At 42.6% G+C, this 19877-nt stretch overlaps 1 protein-coding gene across 1 annotated transcript in view; it reads left to right on the top strand.

Moving 5' to 3' along the window:
• Window positions 1–4340: 4340 nt before the first annotated feature.
• The window catches only part of BCR (BCR activator of RhoGEF and GTPase), a 102306-nt gene continuing 86769 nt past the window's right edge, over window positions 4341–19877 (top strand). Inside the window, exon 1 of the mRNA XM_005233251.3 lies at window positions 4341–6615. Coding sequence (XP_005233308.1) covers window positions 5100–6615 — 1516 coding nt within the window. The 5' untranslated portion in view covers window positions 4341–5099. The remainder of the gene's footprint in view (window positions 6616–19877) is intronic.

The following is a 19877-nucleotide window of genomic DNA, read 5'->3' as shown; positions in this document are numbered from 1 at the left end:
TTTTAAATGGAGAAAGAAAACCTATGGACAGGTATAAGTTACAGTTTCTTAAGATGTTAATTCAGTCATTACAGAAACAACAGCATCTGGAAAACTGGTTATATCAGGACCTTTCAGATTTGAGCTGCTGAGAAAATAAAGATATTTAATAAATCTGTGCATCAAACTGAAAATACTCGACTCTCTGCCATTTTTCCCCCAGATTGGACAAAAGATGATTTAAACATCCTTCTTATTACTTGTATTTTCTTATGACGTAAATTAGAGCAGCTTCATGAAATATGATGAATAGAGTTCTAGGAACTCAGTGTCTTTTTTTTTTATTATTGGACAATCTTCACTTTGGCAATTGTGCTAATTCTGTTGGCAAAGACGCAAATGTAGCATTTGGTGGAGAGTATGAGTATGTGTGGGTATGCAAGGAGTTATTTGTCCAAATATGTAATATTTGGACCTTATGATGTTCTACATATTTGTTCATCTCCCAAATCTGTGTCACAAGAATGACGAATATATGCTCCACTTGTACCACGTGCTGCACTGAGTGGGCAGCATAGCCACGGTCTTTGTGTTTACTGGGTCTGAATGAGTGGAAAAGATGTTTCACTCTGCTGCAGCAAATTATGTTGTCTAGGCTAGGTGCTGGGGTTCAGTGCAGATGTGTTAGTGTTTACAGCTGCAAAATGACTCAGCAACATGTTCTGCAGGGAAAACCAAACCAAACTGGGAATCCTGATCTCTTCTTATATTTGTTATCTCCTAAGTGTTTCTTTCATTGCTGAGCTCAATTACCGTACAAAATCACAGAGATGCAATCTCTTCAACAATGCAATCATGTCTGGAAAATCAGCTGGGATGGTTTGTTTTTTCTAGTGGTTCAGTGCATTGCTTGATGTCATTACTGGTTTGTATCTTCTGGAGCTCCAAAATCTTCACTTAATGCAATACTGTGTCAGTCATTAACTATCCCTTGACAGTGATCTGACTCCATCTAGTCAATGATGGATGCTTTGAGACTGTTTTTTTGGGGGGGGTTGGGGTTTGGTTTTGCTTTTTTTTAATATTTATTATTTGGTTGGTTGGTTTTGGGGTGTGTTTTTTGGCCTCACTGAGGCTTTCCCTGCAAAGAACTCAGTATTAATAATTGGTCGTCTAAAATGAATCTTGGTTCATGTTGCGAATGATGAATTGCTTAGGAAAGCACAAAGGAAACTAGCTTTGGAAAAACAAATATAAATTTGCGAATTCTTAAATGTTTTTATCTGTTCTATGTTTTATCTATGCATGTTAATCCATTCTATCAGCGACTTGATTGGCTTTAAAGAAGTGTTAATGTTGTGGAAAACAGCGTTGGAACAACTGTAGTGATTCTAACCATAGGTAGGCTAAACCACAATTTTTATACCAGTTGAAGTCCTCACAGTGATCATGGCAACATTTGCAGTGCCAGCTTCCTTCTGGAATTTGCAGCTGAGAAACTGGAGAAGTAAAATTTGGAGACAGTCTGAAGCAAAGTTAAAAAGCAATTGTAAAAATTTCCCAGAAGTACTAATGTTATGCTGTTTCTTGTCTTAATAAGTAGAAGCTAATGTGCTAATGAGTTCCTGTTTAAATAAGTATGCATATCTGTTTGAGCAAAACAACAGGTAATGGATCAAAAGCAATTTTAAAAAAGTCACCTGACAGGCAGTTCATTTCTTACTACAAAAGCCTTTCCTTTTAACTTGTAATGATGTTGTTTCTGCCTTTAGAGTGATTATTTGAGACTTGGGTTATTATTATTTATTTTCTTACAGGTCACGTGATTCAGATCTTTCTGAATGCTGTTGGCTCCCAGCTCAGGCTTGTCTTGTTGTGGTACAACTGGAGTCCATTCTTCATGGTTCACTCTGTCCCCCTGTGTCTTTTCAGGTTTTCATCAATAGTTAGAGGTTATTGTAGGGTGTACAATGTAACGCACTGCAAGTGAATGCTATACACTCTAACACATCTGAGCATGCCAGTTAAAATGAAGTGTTTGGCAAGTTCTTTGGTAGTGGAGATGCTTGACCAGTTCCTTGTATCTTTGGCCAGAAGGTTGTTCTCACAGCGAGAAATTGCCATTCTCTGAATTCTAAGGAGAGTTCCCATTTTGGGGGGTTCATAGCATGGTTTAGACTGGATGGGACCACTTGAGATTTACCAGGCTTCTCAAACTCTACCAGAGTTTTGTGCTACAAAAATAGTGTCTTAGTTTCAGCCACAGATTAATCAGAAATCACGGTTTATTTTTCTTTAAAAAGGCTCAGCATATGTCCTACCGCTTTTTTTTTTTCTTTTTTGTTTTCCCCTCCCCCCCTTACAAAGCCTCCGAACCTACCCGCTCCCGCCGAAGCCGCGGTTCCCGAGTGGGCGCTGAGAGGCGCTTTTCAAGCTGAGCCGAGAGTGGGTGCTGGCCCCGCCAGGGGGCGCTGCGCGGTCACGCCACGGCGGCGCGCTGGGCGGGCTCGCAGGGTTTAGCCCTCCCATCACAGGATTCTCGTTCTCAAATCACAGATAGGTGTCTGCCACTATAGCCTTCATGAAATTTTGTATCCTATTAAAACCATACTCCGCTGAACGCATAAAGCATCAGCAGAAATTCAGAGATCCCTTAAGTTCCCACTGGAATTTCTGATGTAGTTCCTCACTAGATGAAGAGGGTGCAGTTGTTGAATAGTATTATTCACGGGAAGCGTGCATACAGAGATCCCTCATCTGACCTATCAGAATTCTTCCTCCCTCCAGAAAGGGCACAAATGTCAGAAAAGTGAACCCTTTGTCAAACTCTAGACACAAAAAATCAGAACTGTGAAACTTGAGTTAAAAGTAACAGATGAATTCAGAACATATCCCTGTGATGTAATATACCTGTCATTATTATAACCATGCCAGTACAGTCTTAAACTTCCTATTAACTAGAAATACGTCGCATGTCAGAATTTTATTGTTCAAACTGGTACTAAGGCAAACAAATAGCAACTGTATCAGTGGCAAAAAGCCAATTTATTTTATCTCTGTGAAAGACTGAGATTACTTGAAAGATTTATAGAGGTATTTATTAAACATATAGATTTTATTATGATTTCGATCATAATCTGTTTTCCATACAGGTCAGCCAATGCCTGTTACGTGTTAAAAGATGAGGAAACAAGTGCAGGAAAAGAGGTTAAACCCAGGAAACAAAACCCAAGAGGAATGAACTATGTAAAACTGAATACATGATTAGTCGTTTATTATATGTCTCGAAATACCCAAAAATATTTCATTTGGCATATAAAAAAGCAAGAAGTGAAAGAAATGTTTAATGGATTATGAAACACTACATATCTCAAAGGTAAGAGAGCTACTCCCCTGAACTTGTGCGTTTTGTTTTTATGGGATTTTATTAGTTCTTGTTGGGGCTATATCCCACCCTCTTTTCTAGTAACGTGCCAGAAAAGATATACTCACCGCAGACATGAAAGGAACAGGTTTATAGGGAATATGAGGTGTATGTATCTCACTTTTTTCCTATCATCCAAGCAGGCACGATGGAAGTTCAGATGTATTTGTTACCACTTTTTCAGAGGTTGAATTAGCACATGGAAAGGATACAGGGCTTAAACAAGGTCACATACTGTGATTTCAGAAAGAGCAATACTCAGCAGCCAGACTTTAACATTTAAATCGTTTGCCACCCTTCACTCAGAGCTGGGGCGTGGGACTGTCAGTTATTGTGGCTAGGATAATATACAGGACAAAAGTGAGACTTATGCCTGAACAAAGCAGCTTTTAGTGTTGGTATTACGGTGATTTCAGAGAAGCAGTTGCCCATCTCAGAAATCCAGCTTGTCACTTACGGCAAGGAAGGGAGGACTGAGTGAATGACAAGCCTGCTGCTAAACAGCACTTATTAGTGGGGGAGAAACATGACCTTTGAAGGTGAGCTGCATCGGTGCCTGGGGGGAGAGCGTTGCTGTGAGAGAGTACAGAGACGTGCTGGCGTTTATACATAACGTATGAGGGCGTGGATGCCCGGACGAGCATGGATACCTCCCTGTGCACACAGGGACGTGTGTACGACGCGTTCTTGCCCAGGCTTAGGTGTAGTCACGTCTGTCTGTGGTGCCGTCCAGGCCTGTGGCTGCAGGCGTGAGCAGACGCGAACGTACCGGGGTTGGCTTGCGGGGCTCGGCCCTTTGTCCGTCCGACAGCCGGCCCCCAGCGCGCCGCGGGGCAGAGGCCTCCGCGGGCTCCGGCGGGCACGGCCGCCCGCCGCCGGCCCGGGCTGCCCCTTTAAGAGGCCCCAGCGCCGTGTCAATCGCTGCGCCGGGCTCCTTCCCTCTCCTCCCCTTCCGCAGCGCTGCGATTCGGGGCGCCGCCGCCAGAGCCGGGCCGCGCGATGGGCAGCCGCGGGCAGCCGCTGCCGCGCCGTCAGCCGCCGCGCCGAGGGGGCTCCCGCGGGGCCGCGGGGGGCTCAGGCACCGAGGGGTAGCGGCGGAGCTCGCCACGGGACGCGCCGCCGCCTCGCTGCTCTGCGCGGAGGCTCCGGAGAGCGTGTGCGCCCGGAGGACAGCACAATAGCCGGGAGGAGGAGACAGGGAAAGGGGCAGGGGGAAAGGAGGAGAGAGAAAGAGAAAGCATAACACGGGGGCTGGCGGGGGGAGGACGGAGCGGAGGACTCCTGAGCGTGGCTGCGCTGAGGACCGTGCCCAGGACGGCGGCGGCTGGAGGTGGGTGGGTGGGGGGCGATATTTACCTTCCTTCCCCCGCCCCGAGCCTGCTCCTTTGTCCACCCACTTTGAAGTGCTCTGGGATCGCCGGGGTTGGGAGCATTGTTGTTCGCTAGCAAAGGATCAGTCATGCCGGGGAGAGAGTAGCGAGCGTACGGGGGGCTGGGGCCAGCAAAAGCTGGAGGAGAGGCAGCTGCCGAGGATTGCCGTTTGCCTCCCAGTTTCCCTGCATGGACCGTGAAAGAGACGCATTGAGTTGACCCTGCCGGAGCTGTTTCTGCTTCTACATGTGAGATCCGGTTGGTTTATTCTCTCCACCTATCTCCAGCCTCCTTCCCCTATTCTCCACTTACTTCTGTATGCAAAATGGTGGACCCTGTGGGGTTTGTGGAGGCTTGGAAAGCACAATTTGCAGACTCTGAGCCTCCTAAAATGGAGCTGAAATCTGTGGGAGACATTGAACAGGAGCTGGAGATGTGCAAAGCATCTATCCGGAGACTGGAGATGGAGGTCAACAAGGAGAGGTTCCGCATGATTTACCTGCAGACTCTTCTGGCAAAGGAGAAAAAAAGCTATGATAGACAGAGATGGGGTTTTAAACGTGTTTCTCAGTTGCCTGAAGGGGGTGCAGAGCAGCAGATCCAGGACCCGCATCATCAGCAGTCTGCTGACCAAGACGAATATGAAAAAAGCAAGTCACACCATGGGGAGGAAAAGTTCAAACCCAGAATACCCTCTCTGCGGAAACTGTCTACCCAGAGCGATGGGTCAGACCTGTCACCTTTGGACAGCCCCCATCATGGAGAGGGAGAGCAGGACAGGTGTAAGTACTATGGTGAAGAGAAACTGAAGAGAGTTGTAGAAGATATGGAGAATCGCTGTGATACAGATGGCTCTCCTTCAAAACACAGATCGGCTTCCACGCGCAGGCTAGTGGGATCTGCTGAGAAGGAGGGATCGTTTGAACCTGTTTCTAAGGAGAGAGGGAACAGCACCAGTGTGGCAGCCCTAAGGTCCAATTTTGAGAGGATTAAAAAGGTTAATTCACATTCTTCTGGAGATAACAAGGATGTTGTTGAAAAGCCCTTTTACGTAAACATGGAGTATCATCATGAGAAGGGTCTGGTAAAGGTCAACGATAAAGATGTTTCTGATAAAATAAGCTCCCTTGGTAGCCAAGCCATGCAAATGGAACGTAAAAAGTCTTTGCACTCCCTGCCTTCTAACATGGTACCCAGCTTCAGTGAGTTCCAGAGGCCTGCTTACAGGGGAAGGTCCTCAGAGAGCAGCTTTGGCTATGATGGAGAATATGAGGATGCTGAACTGAACCCTAGGTTTCTCAAAGATAATCTAATAAATGCAAATGGCAGCAACCGCTCACCTTGGCAGCCCATGGACTTTCAACCCTATCAGAGTATCTATGTTGGTGGAATGATGGGGGAAGGAGAAGGGAAAGGACCTATTCTGCGAAATCAGGGCACAACTGACCAGGAAAAACATCTCACGTGGCCCAGGAGATCTTACTCCCCCAGGAGTTTTGAAGATATTGGAGGAGGATATACTCCCGATTGTAGCTCTAATGAGAACCTTACCTCCAGTGAGGAAGACTTCTCCTCAGGGCAGTCCAGCCATGTCTCCCCCAGCCCCACCACTTACCGCATGTATCGGGATAAGAGCCGTTCTCCCTCCCAGAACTCTCAGCAGTCCTTTGACAGTAGCAGTCCACCAACCCCCCAGTCTCAAAAACGGCACAGGCAGCAGCAGGTCATTGTGTCTGAGGCTACTATTGTGGGTGTACGAAAAACAGGACAGATCTGGCCAAGTGATGGAGATTTGCCTTCTGGGAGATGTCATCAGGACAGCTGCTTCCATGGGGATACAGGTGTGTACCAGCTTTTTGTGTAGTCTTTTAAATGTACGGAGCAGGAAATGGCATTGTGGACATGAATGGGAGAGGTTTTCCAAGTGACCCTGGGTAAATCGCTCAAAAGGGGCAACTGTTTCGTGTGGGAAGTCTGCGTTTATTTTGTAGTTGTCCTATTTTAGGAAGGTCCTGCTGAAGTATACATAAGACTGCATGTTAGGAATACAGATTGGTTTCCCAGAAGGGTTGATTCAGGCTTCTCTCGAGAGGCTCAGTGGAGTCCCATATTAATCAGTTCTTAAAGTTTCAATGTGAACACCTAGGTAAAAAAGGGCCAGAACTGTTCAGTATTCACCACCAGTTCATTCCCTCGCTTGTATTCTTGCATTGAGTAGTTATACTCTACCTCAGAGGTAGTAGGTGCCAACATGCCACAACCTGAGGGTTTTGCTGGAGCTTTACCAATAATGATGCTGCTCCCACAATCTTGTTTTTTCCTATCTGTATTAATTGGAGTACTAGTTTCTCGTTCTGTCTCGTGTCATCCTTCAGTTAGAGCTGATTGGAGGTGATGATTGTGTAACCCTGTTCTTGAAGTTTTCTGCTATCACTGAGTGAAGGAAGAACTTGGAATATCAGGCAGCCCTGAGGGAAAGCTGTTAATTTAATTTCAGAGTCAGAATTTTTCTTTGGGGAAAATGGGCAATGTTTGAACCTGTTCTTATGTAAGCCATTCAGGCATGTAGGTGTGACTGTGGAATCACAGTGGATTTATAGTTGGTGGAAGGAGCAAACAGTGAACTATGTTGTTTTAGATAGATTTATTGAATGTATGTGGACATCTGAATCTTATTTATCAAGGCATAGCACATAATGTAAATACTATTTTGTGCTAACAACATCAGTAGTTTCCTATGCAGTGAAGGGGAAAAAAATCCAGGAATGAAAAAAACCCCAGTGTGATTGATAGACTTCTGTTGTTCTAAATGTGTGCATTACCTTGTGGGTTTTCTTTGTCTCTCTGAATCTGTCACTTCAGTAAGGAGTTAACATGTTATTTGTCAATGTGACTGAATTCCTCAAGTAGTAGATAAATTGAGAGGCCTATCGGAGATGATGTCATTTTCTCAGGTTGTGTGAGTTCTTTGCTCAGAGGAACTTTGCTGATGCCTGATTTTACTTTCCCTGCTGATTATTTTTTGCCAGCAATACTTCTGGGAGCAACAATGAAGGGAGAGCTCTCCACTGCGCCCCCCCCCCCCCCCCCCCCCCCCCCCCCAATCCTTACATCCCTATGTAGGAAGGCTGTACCGTTGTAATGGATGTGCTTTGTACATGAAACCTCAGTGCCCTGTCCTGACAGTGACTTCTTCCATACCAGATTGTATATACATACTTGTTTTCTATCTGAGACTACTGCATTCTTGTTTGGTTTTATGCATATGTTTGTATCTTATGGGTAGTACTTGCAACGCAGGGGAGAGGCTGGATCTTGTGCTGGTTTAAACTGAGCTGCAACCATCTGTCTCTGCTCTTGTTTACTGACACTCTTTAGATGACTGGGAAGCCTCCTGGCAGTTGCAATTTTTGCAGAAGGAAACAAAGGGGCAAAAATAACAAAGGCTGATAAAGCTTGAGGATAAATTCAGATTTCAGAAAGGCAATCAATTTTTTTAAAAAATAATGTAAAATTAAAAAAAAAATACTTTTTTTTTTAAAAAAAAAAGGCCTGCTGAAAATTCAGAACAGTTACAATTCGTGGTTGCACTGGAAAGCTTTGTGTCTTGTTCCTAAAGATGACCACACAATCGCAAGCAAGGACAGAATGTAACTGATCCACCTTCTGCTTTCCTCGGCATAGGGGGTAACATGGCAAGCTTAGCGGGAACCTTCACCAGATGGCTAATCATTACTGTCTTGCACATTAGCTGGTGGCAACTTTTTACTTAACCAAAAAGGCTTATGCCTTCAGGAGGACTGTGTTTCTGATTAATTCCTGCTGAGCATCATTTCATATGAATTTTCTTTCTTTCCTGATAAGGAAGAATTTTGATCTGAAACCAATTGGCAGAATCTCTGTTTCATAAAACAAACAAAAGGCATGAGAGATCACAGTGTGATTAGCCGGCTGGCTACTGTTCCCAACTAGCATACTCTGATGCGGACTGCTCTCCCTCACCACGTGATGCAAATGCAGTTCACAGATCCAGACAGCTTTTCCTGCACCTGTGGTTCAGTCACTAGTTCTGCCAGGCTTCCCTTAAGTTTTGTTTGAACAGAGTGCAAGTTTGAATCACAGCAGGCTCTGGCCAGCCATAATGTTAATTAGCATCGAGTGGGATTTGTTGAATAGTATTTGGTTTCTTTGTGCATTCAGATTTTTGTATGCTTGCTGGCTTTGCTTTTCATGCCTCTGGCCATAGTAATGCTGAATGTGGTGTGGGCAGGTGCGGTGTGAACTTTCTGTCTGTATCTGCTGTCCCAGTGCATCTTGAGTTTGGCCAGTGGACATCTGCTGTTTTGCCCAAGTTCTTTCCTGAGCTCACAGTTGAATGACACTTTCCTACTTTTGTATTACAAAAAAGGACAAGAAGGAGGTCATCTAATTCCCAAGTGAATGGAATCCAAGCCAAAATTTTAATCTGGGCTCTTGGAGATGGGTTATCAAAAACCTTTAATCAGGCCAAGGTAGTAGGCTTTCAGTTTTTTTCAAGGAGCAGAATGAGAGCTTCAGGGTTGAGATTTGGTAATAACTGTACTTTTTATTAAATGTACTTAATGGAGCCCAGGCAAAGATACTCATGTTAGAATTAATTATGTATCACTAATTTCCTGTAGTGGGAATAGAAAAAAATCACATCTTAACTCTGTTAAGCTTGAATGTTTTTACTATGATTGTGGAGGAAGAACAAGATTTTTTTAAAATTCTGTCTACTGTTAAACATTGGTTGCAGAGACAGACACAAGAGAAGCCACCCGTTGTGCATTTCTGCTTATAATCAAGGGGAGAGTTGCATAGTGCCATTATGCAGTGATGAGGCCTTGCAATGGCCTCAGTTGGGTCAGTTTTTAAACTAGTAACAGTTTGTTAATTGAGGAGCACACTGGAGTTGTTGCTTGGCTTTATAGCTTGCTTCATAAAAGCAGTGCATGCTGTGTGATAGCTCTGTATGTGAAATGATTTTATCTATCTGCATAACAACATGGAAACTTTATCTGGAATCTATGTATAAATATTTACCTGCAAAGCTGCTTCCTTTAAAGGTGCCCCAGTAGTGACTTCTGTTCAATTGAGAGGACTTGATAGCACTTTTCAGAGTTCTGCCAGGTTTGCGCTCTCAAAAGCTACCAACAACCATAGTGCTCAATATAAGGTCAGTTTGAGGGTATGTGTAATCTAATTCCATTGGAGTAAAGTTTCACTTATTTTATCCTGTACTAAGTGTGGGAGTGCTGAACATCCCTTCCTGAAATGCATGGAGCATTCTCTGTATTTCTAGTGAGTTTGATGTAGACAGAAGAAAGAGTGCTGGAATTTATCTATGCATGTGAACTGCAAGACTCAAAACTCCTGTTACCTCAGCTGGGCAGAATGCCATTTTAAAGTGCATACTTGCTTGGAGCTGTAGATTCTTCAGTTTTTGTGTTCCTTAAATGCCTGACCAGGTAGGCAAGTATCTGAATGTCAGGCTTATAAGGTAATCCTTGACACTACTTAATTCTAAAGCTCCAAGAAAGCATGCGGTACGTCAGCACGGAAGGACGTTGTTCTGTACCAGTTTCTGCAAGGGTCTGTTCCCGAGTTACTTGCATGTTCTGAGAACTTGGACAAGTTTCCTAATTCTGCAGTTCTTCCACCCACTATTGTATTGTGTGGATTTCACAAGATGTAGTTTGAAAAGTGCTTTGCAATGTTCTAGCAATACAAAGACAACTCATGAGGGAACACGCCAGTGCTGTTGCTGCTGTTCAGAAACACAACTTTCCTTTGAGCAATGGAGGCAGACCAGTTCACTGTGATTTTTCCTGCTGAGGATCTGAAATGTAGGAACTGAGTGCAGCTCACTTGTTAATTTTAAGGACTGCTGGCCACAGGTCCTTCTGTCAGTCTGTAACTTACGTTGGGTCAAGAATGAGTTTTAAATTCACTCTGACACTTGTTTGGTTCATTTTGTTATTACTTTTTACACATGTTTTAATCCTTTGCTGTGATGATCAGTGGATTTCCTGGGAGCGCTGATGAAAAGATGCTGTTCAAAAGCTGCCCTCTGCCATTTGCTTTCCAGTGATTTAGTGGCTTTTGAGATTATCAAGCTGCTTGTGCTACCACTCCCTTCTTAGTTTTGGGGAGTGAAGAGCTCCTTCTTTTCCCCTGACAGATTTCTCTTTCCCTTTTGCTGAATTTAGTGGAATCTATGGAACTTCTGCTTTATGTCCCCAGGTAACTACAGTGGACTCTGCAGTCCAGTTTGGTTTTGTTCCTCCTTCTACAAACACTTGCTAACCTTTACCTCAGGCTTCCCATTAGTAATGGCATGCAGATAGATTTTATTTTTTGCTTTTCTTAGGTTCACCTTAGATCATGGAGTTTCTCCCACCCCAATGTTCAGATGGTTCTGCAGTTGCAAAGCACCTGCCTTTGACATGAAAGAGTAAACCAACCTGGGCAGTAGTTGTCTGAAACCAGAGTTTTGCAGAGGTGTGAGCAAAGGTAGTAAAATGAGTTCAGTGGAATGGTGAGTAGACATCCTGACTTGGGAGCGGGGAAAAATAAGGTTTAATTAGAAAATTTGCTAAACCTTTAAGTACAGGTTAGGAAATGCTGATTTGAATACGGGGCAGTACACTATAGCTAATGATATTGACTTGAAGTGTTAGGGGAGGGTAGGGTGATTTGTAATCCAAGGTTGCCTTCGCAGGCTATCTGGAAGATGGGCCAGCAAAGCAGACAAAAGCCTGCGAAGGTTTGGGCCCCAGTAATATCCTGGAGGCAGGTCTCTATCTTCCAGTTCTAGCATGTTCAGCAGCTCAGTCTCTAATGCCCTCCCTGTCTCCCCAACCTCTTAGGGATAAACAGTTATCATGTAGAGGCAAGTGGGACCTCTATTTCAGCTTCAAGGAATTTTGGAGGTCAGTCCATAAAGGTTAATGAGGTGAGACTTGGCAAGCTGTTTGAGGGGAATTGCTCCATTTCAATTACCATAGGGAAGCACATTGCTGTTCATGGAAATCAGACTGTTGATTGGAGGCACAGCTTATCTGGAGCTTGCTTTCCCCCAGAGAAACCAAGACTAGCAATTTTTTTTTTCCCGGACTGTCTCCTCTTTGATTTGTTCTGCCCAGTCAGATAAGCATGGAAAGAATAATAAGGACCTGATTCTGTTCTTTCGCTGGTGAAATATCATTGACTTTAGTAATCTCTTGCTGGCACACATAGGAAAATAAATGCTGTTCTGGTACAGGTTGAATGGCAGCTTTGCTTTGCAGTCTACCCCTCTGTCTGCACGTGACAACAGAAAAGGTGGCATGGATTAGTCTGGGTGAACTGCATGTGACTGAAGTACTTCCAAAACAACAATTTGAGCAAAGCAGGCTTTGGCCAGCTCACTGATAACAAAGTGGATTGCTTTCCTGATCATATCTTTAAATTATGTGGGATGTGAAAGTGACCATAAACTGTAAGTAAATCCTTGAATGTTGGTGTGTCTTACTGCTGAGGCAGTTTTACAAATCCATAACTTCTCTAAACTTGTTCTGTCCTATGTAGGACCAGTGTGGCGTATTTGTGTCACAAAATCTGGTTGCGGTTTGCAAATCTTCCTATTACTAAAATAACAAAAGGATGTCTTGCTTTTGTCTTCTTCCAGCTGCCAAAACGCTGTCTCTCAGACCCTTTCTTAACCAGGTTATGGCTGATGTAGTAATCAGATTATTCCAAATGTAATTGGAATCTCTGTTTCAGAGAAAGCTCTGCCCAAATGCGGCAGCTGGAGCTGAGTTAGTTGCTCATGGCTACATGAATACATGAGAAGTATGTGTGTGAGAGTCCACAATGATTGCCCTGTAGGAAGAGTGAATTAAAGTTCAGTCTGTTGGTTTATACTACTGGATTGCACCTGTTAGTATTGCAGGCCCTTTGCCTAGTTATTTTGTTGTTTGCACTAATTTGTTATTTCACCAATCTTTGTTGCTTCTGGGTTGCTTTTTGTATTTTGTGGAGGGAGGAATTATTTTCTAGGGGAGAATAAATCCACCACAACCTTCCTTCTTTTAAAAATAACATATAAAAAAACCCCTATCCTCTTTTGGAGCTTCTGCCCAGGTTAAATCTCACTCTGAAGTATCCAGAAGCCCCAATTACTTGTAGATTGATTTGTCACAACAGCCTAGTAACAAATGTAGTGGGCTACTCTGAAACCTAAGAAGCCAGCTTTTGCAGTAGTTACTTAATAGTGAGAAATTTGTGTATTTGGACTGGGCACCTCTGTTTGTGACCTGTCCTTGATATGTGGAGAAGTGCACTGTACAGCCTTGGCTCACTATGTCTGTTTCCTACTTCTTAAGAACTTATGCTCAACACTGAAATGCAGCTACTTCTCTAATGGGATATGTGTCAGCTATTATGTTATCAGAAATTATATACTCCCATGGCTACAAAGCTAGGTAAGGAGTGCCCATTTTGAACCCATGGTACGGGTGAGGCTGGAGCAGGCTCTAGTTGGTAGGATAGTTGTAAAAGAAAAACACAAACCGACAAAAAAAAAAATCAAACCCCACACACACAAAAAGCCACAAAACCCCAACAAAACCCTCAGTTACCTATAGTCACATCTGTATGTTCTTTTAAAATGGGCCAGCAGCTTCCTGGCATGATCTGTTCTGAAGAAAAATACCTCATTCCCTGGAGCACTGGGCTTGAAATGTGTCTGAGCTGCTAAAAAGTAAATGTGATTGGTCTGTTGTCACCAGGGAGGTGTAACATACAAATACAGAGAGCTGTATCTGCTGCAGTCTACAATTACATAGCACGATATGATCTTGCCCAGGAAGACAGTAATGGCCTGTCAGCCTGGCTGGGCTCAGGGCTTCCCAAAAGAGATTAGATTATGGTGCTTAGTATGAGCCAAGGCAGAAAAGCCTGTTTCTGTGGCTGTTAGAATCCAACTGCTTCAGTTCGTAGCAATCTTCAGTTTTCCTTTCTGCTAGCCTGTTATCTGTTTTTTTGTTGTGGTTTTTTTTTTTTTCTTTTTATAATGGTCAGCACTGACATTACAACATGAAGTTTCAGAAAATAATATGCTGAGAAAGGGAGTTGATCACTGTTGGAAGACATCTGTATGTTCCCCCCGTCCTTGCCCTTCATGTCTTCCACAGACTGTCCCCTTTGTGTTCTAGGTTGAATGTTTGAGCGTGGGAGTTCCCTTACCTTCCCTGGGTATCTTGTATACTTTTGCTTTACATTCTCCTGTGGTGGTCATTGGACTCTGTTGGGTCTGATAGGGATGAAATCACTATCATTGTTCAAAGAAAACACATTAATGCCTCACTCTGGCAATATTCTATCGTCTTTGCGAAAATCATGGTATTTGGATGAATGTATCTGTCTTGCTAATTGTACTAATTACTTGAATTTGTGGATTAGCAAGGAGAGAACATCCTGTTGTAAACTTACATTGCAGTTCTCCTGTCTAAGCCTGATTGTGGTTGATAACAAGCCCCGTGCTTAGCTGTGATTAAAGTTGCCTTGTATAGCTGGTGTGCAGCCTGCACCCCTTCAGTGACTGCAGTGAAGAGCAGCACATCTTACTGTCCGTTCCTTGTTTTACTTTTCTTGTTTTTCTTTAAGAAAAACCTTATGAGTGAAATTTGAATTGCAAAGAGGAAAAAAAATCTGACAAGCTGTAGTCTTGATTACATTCTTCAGCCTTTGGATATAAACCACTTCTCTAGTCTTAATATTGATCATCCATAGCTCCTGATATGGGGTAGGTGGATATCAGGAAGAGAGTGCTTTAGCTGAGTCTAGAGTATTTCCTCAAAGGTGCTCTTGCCTTCCTAACTGGCTGGAACAAGTATCTCTCAGCTTGCATAAGCATGCTCCTCAAAGGCCTTGAAGAGCTGCTCCTAACTAGGACAGAGGACTAGTACACTAAACACAAGCAGTGCATTGGGGCTAGCAGTTACCTGAACAATAGTTTGAGTGAATCTTTTATTCAGCCTTTTCTCCACTAGCTTCTTCCCTAAGGAATTTACCCATCGGAATGAAGTATGCTGCGAATCATGTAACTAGTTTGTGTGCTCCATGGTCTGCTGTTGACCTCTTTCGTAGGAGACCTGTGATTGTAATGAGACCAAAAGGCAGATGATGCTAACAGAACTACATGATGAGCGGGTACTTGATCAGATGGAGGGGTCTGGTGTGTGAGAAAGGGGACAATGTGTTTAGTCCTTAAGTATTTCCAGAAGGACCAGTGTCTGCTCACCTCAACAGGGAGCCTGGGAGCAACTGGCTGTCTTACAGCACAAGGCAGACCTGACTGGTCCCCATGCTCTCTTCTGATGATAGGGATCTAGAGAATTCCCTGGTTTTCCTTTGGTATTTCAGGTGGAGTATTGAGCTACAGGCCTGGCTGTCTTCTTGAATTGATCTGTACTGAGTGACAGTAATGAGAGGCTGATTGCAATTTTGAGATTGTTTACATGGTCTGATGCTCTTGTCATTCAGATGTGGGCTAGATTCTGCTTCAGTGAGTGCAGGAGCTCTCATATCTTATGAATTTATATGAGGGCATATTGAAGAAAATTGTTTTCCACTTTCCTGTATTCATAAGTTATGTTTGAACACATAGCCCCTAGAATGCAGCAGACCTGTCATTGCAGGCATTTAGTCTTTGGAGAGGCACTTCCTCAATTTGATTTGCTAAATTTCTTGAAGGTCCTCCTAAGCACAGCTGAGTAGTTACACAAACCCGTAAGCCTTTTGCTTTGCAGTTGTTGAGAAACCACACTGCTTTGTATAGAAATATTTGCATAGGATTTATGCATCCTTCTGGCCCCTTCTAATCCAAATTGATTTTGCAATTTCTGTATGCCCTGAGTGAAATAAGTTTATATTGGTAAACTGATGGTCAAAGTAAGCTAAGGATTTGGAGCTACTGGAGTACTGGTTACCATGAAACCATACCAGAAACTTCAGGTTGATGCTAATCCCTCTCTACTTCAGTATCGGGGAAGAGAAGATAATCTAGCTTCTCCAGTGGTAGCACTTATCTGTCTTGCAGGAGGTCGGAGTGGGCAGCACCCTGGAATAGAGCTGTAGCATCTCTAAGTCTTGGGAGGAGACAATATAAAGGTGGGGGGACATGTATCCCAGAAAGATGTAGGAGACAGAAGGTCCTGTTGCAGCCTCCACCTCAGTGAGGGGTGCATCTCAGCTGATCTCATCTCATCAACAGTTTTAGTAGATGATAGTATCATGATATACTTTTTGGTACCCCCCACCATCAGCTTGAGAGCTCCATGACAATGTCTGCAATTTGACATTGAACACAAACAGGAGTATAAAGATATAATCAATGTTTCTTGCCACTGAAAAATTCTGCATTGTACTGAAAAGTTCCTCCAGGGAGGTAAATAGGTGAGATAATGCTGACCCCAGCAGAAGGGCAAATCTAGCACTGCCTAAGGTAAATAGAGGACTGGCTGTGCTTAGAAGCAGCGGGTGTCTATACCAGTGCTATGGATGGCAGGCAGGTATTGGTGCACCAGACTCAGCTTCAAAGGGAGCCTCTTGAGTACAGCGCACCCAGGGGTGTGGGGCACTGAAGGCCATCTCCAGTAAAATACACCAGGTAAGGTGGTAGGGCTTAGCATGCAGTTACAGAGCTGAAGTCAACTTGCCATTACCAACTCCTGTATTGCTAAAGGGATCAGGGTTCTCATCAGGAAAAAATATTAGCCAAATAGAAAACAGGTAGAGCTTGGAATAAGTAGCAAGGAAGGTATGAGAGAGCTTAATGATTTTTGATATTTTTTTTTCTTGGATTATTGGGGTTTTTTTATTTAACAGATGGATGCACCAATGGTTACTCTTGAAAACTGTAACAATATCTCAGGAAAGGCTTGACCCAGGGCTTGCTGATATTAGGGGATTTCTAGTGACTGTTTTGCTGTGACTGGAGCTCCACAGCACTAGCTCTTTGTTTCTATACAACTACCTGAACCAGAATTTCCCAAGGTATCTTGATTTTGAAGTGTGGGCTGATCTCTGACTTCGAAAGAGCTGATAGGGTTTTCACAGGCCTAGGTTATAAATGTTTGAAAACTAACATGCATGCAGCTTATGCTGTCCAGTTTCAGTAGCGATACTGCGGATGTGGTTGAGAGCTGTCTGTGAGCTGTACTGGACAGGCAGTTCAAAAACTTTATTCAGTTTTAAAGTTTCTCTTAGTTTATGGAGGACTCTTAGCTGTCCATATGCATCTGCCATGCCTCCTGGATGGGTGCTATGGAGACACTAATACAATCTGGGAAACATTTTTACTTTATTTAATAATTCTTTTAGCGCCACTCTGCCTCTGCCATCATAAGAGGGCAAAAAGGCAAGAGAAAGTGATAAAATAGTGTTTACATAAAAACGTCAGATATACTTTTTTCAGTTTGTTCAGTCCTCTGAAGGCTCTTAACAAAATGAATTTTGGTTAGGTAGGGTTTTTTAGCATGCATGGAGAGAAAAAAAATATGTTATTGTGTTTGTAGAATATCTGAGACAACAGAAGATGCCTTCCTTTCACCTGAGCAATTGTCCACAGCAAACTTGAGATCTGTTACACCATGGTGTGATCTTAGATGTTTGAATGTGACTGACCTGTCATGTTTGTGTTCAGCAAACATGCCCTAGCCCTGACCTTGACTACCCCAAATTTATTCAGGCTTGAGCACTGACCTATACATAATTTGTTGTGATCTTATCGTCTGGTCAAACTAAAATACATACTAATGTGATCTAAGCTCTGCTTTGTTTTGTGCTCAATATGTAAATACAATACAATTTATACAGCAGATAAAGGGTTATGCATCTTTTCACAGTTAGTGTCTGTCCTTCGCTTCAGTACTTCTATGAAATCTCAGTATCTCCACTTAAAGCAAGTTATGTAAATGCATTCCGAATATGTGTCTGTCCAAGAAAAATCTGAAGAGGAAGAATTCTTGAACTTAAAACTTGTATTCTGTAAGTAGGTGTTTCAGACTGGTTTCAATGTGTACAAATATGTACTGATGCCAAGATGCAAGCACCCTTACAAAAGTTCCACCTAAGCTTTGTAACAAGCTTTTTGTTGTAATTAAATCAACAGCGGGTTAAGGAAACATTCCTATACTAAAACTGTTTTTCCCATTAATGGGCACTTGCCATGTCGGGCTGATATTTTTGCAAATAGGCTTGATAATTGCTTGTTTTGTGGTTGTGGGTTTTTTCCTTTCTAGGGAAACCAGTCGTTTGCAAGGTGGTGATTTTTTTTTTTTTTTTTTTTTTTGGAAACACATTTAAAGAATGAGAAGTGTACTTTAAAAGAAAAACAGCCTTGGGTTTATAACAAGCTTTTATCTTACACAGTGATTTCCATAAATAAATTTCCAAGTGTTTTAACGAGGAAGTATGCAGCTCAGTCGTTTGACATGCTGAAGCTTAGGCTTCTAGCTGAATTTTGGTGAGCGCTAGTGTCCTGGAATCCAGTTTGGTGCGTTTCTCCTGGATGACACTTCTTTTCGCTGGAAAATGGATTAACTTCCTCTATATGTACATGTTTAGAAATGACTTTATATCCATATATAACTTTTGAAGGAAAATACTGTAGAAGAAAAAAACCCCAACACCTCACGATAAAAAAAAAACTCAATTCTGGCGTTGGAGGCTTGCCCTTTTACTGATTTCTACAATTCCTATACTTTCTTCCACTGCTATTTTCTTGCATCTTAATTTTATGTTCCTGTTAACTCATTCAGTTTCCCCTCTAAAGAATTAAGATCAAAATCAAAATTTGCCTCCCTGGGCTATGATTGGTTCTACTTATGTCTTGATTTCTGGTTTTTCTGCTTTTTCCTTTTTTCTTTTTTTTAAATTTTTATTTGCTTAAAATTTGAAGCAAGGGCTGTCTGGTCTTACAACATATATTTGTATATATGTCTTGCAGTATTTTCATATTATGCCCCTTGAAGCTAAATCTTGATTTAAGTTGTCTTTGGTGATTATGCTTCATGCTGTGGCATGCTGCCCTGTCAGTTGTGCCAACAACTGTTCGTTTGTAGGTTCATGCTGAGAACTGGATCGGGGAATTTATCTGTGGATTTTTTTTTGTGTGTGTTTTTTTGTTTTGTTTTGGTTTTTTTCCAAGCCAAACTCCAACAAAAATCACAAAGCTCCCCAAACCAAAACACAACCCCCCTCTAACCATGGATCTCATCCATCTTCCCCACAAATGTTTGTGTTGGAGCAGCAGCTGATTGGTTGGTGCTGGAGAGGAGAGAGTATAATGCCACGAAAGACAATGTATGCTTAAACCCCCAGTCTGTTGGGACTCTGAGGTTGTTAATTCAAATAACAATGGGAACGTTAATGCTGAGAAGTCATGTTTAACTTCAGCAATTTCAGTTCTGATTAGCCAGCTGCTTTGGGATTTCAGGAAGAGGTTTGGGGTATCTTTTGAGCAGAGCACCTCTTCCTTAGTCAGATGCTTTGTTTCTGCTGGGGCGGAGGGGGCAGAGAAAAGGCAGCCTAAGGCTTGCTGATGTTTGAAACACTGTTTTGTAGAATAAATCTAAGCAGAATGCTAGGACTGGAAATGGGGGAAAAGATACATTTACAGTCGCTATTGTTTGCAAGACAGACCAGATGATATCCTAGTCCATGTGACTGACGTCCTTTCCAGTTGACTATGTAAGTACTTCACATTTTTAATTATTACATCAGCAAGTACAGACTGTTTATGGCCAGGAGAAAATGGAAGAAGAAGATACAATTATTCCTTTTTACTAAGATTAATAAAATTCTCTAGCATCTGCTGAAACATTGTTTAGGTCATAAATTATCTGGAAGGAGGGCTATATGAATGTCGGGTCAATATAGCTTTTAGAGGAGACTGGATCACCTGAAGTAACTTGCATTTGGTTTCTAAAGAGTGTGTGTGTGAGTGTTCATGGGCTAAGATTTCATATTATTTTTTAATGATGTAATTACTGTAATGAGACATCCGGAATATTACATTTTACAACTACATAGTGTG

The sequence above is a fragment of the Falco peregrinus genome, chromosome 2, assembly GCF_023634155.1.
Source record: "Falco peregrinus isolate bFalPer1 chromosome 2, bFalPer1.pri, whole genome shotgun sequence".
Taxonomy (NCBI): domain Eukaryota; kingdom Metazoa; phylum Chordata; class Aves; order Falconiformes; family Falconidae; genus Falco; species Falco peregrinus.
Note: the sequence above shows the minus strand (reverse complement) of the source record. Positions and strands in the feature narration are given on the sequence as shown.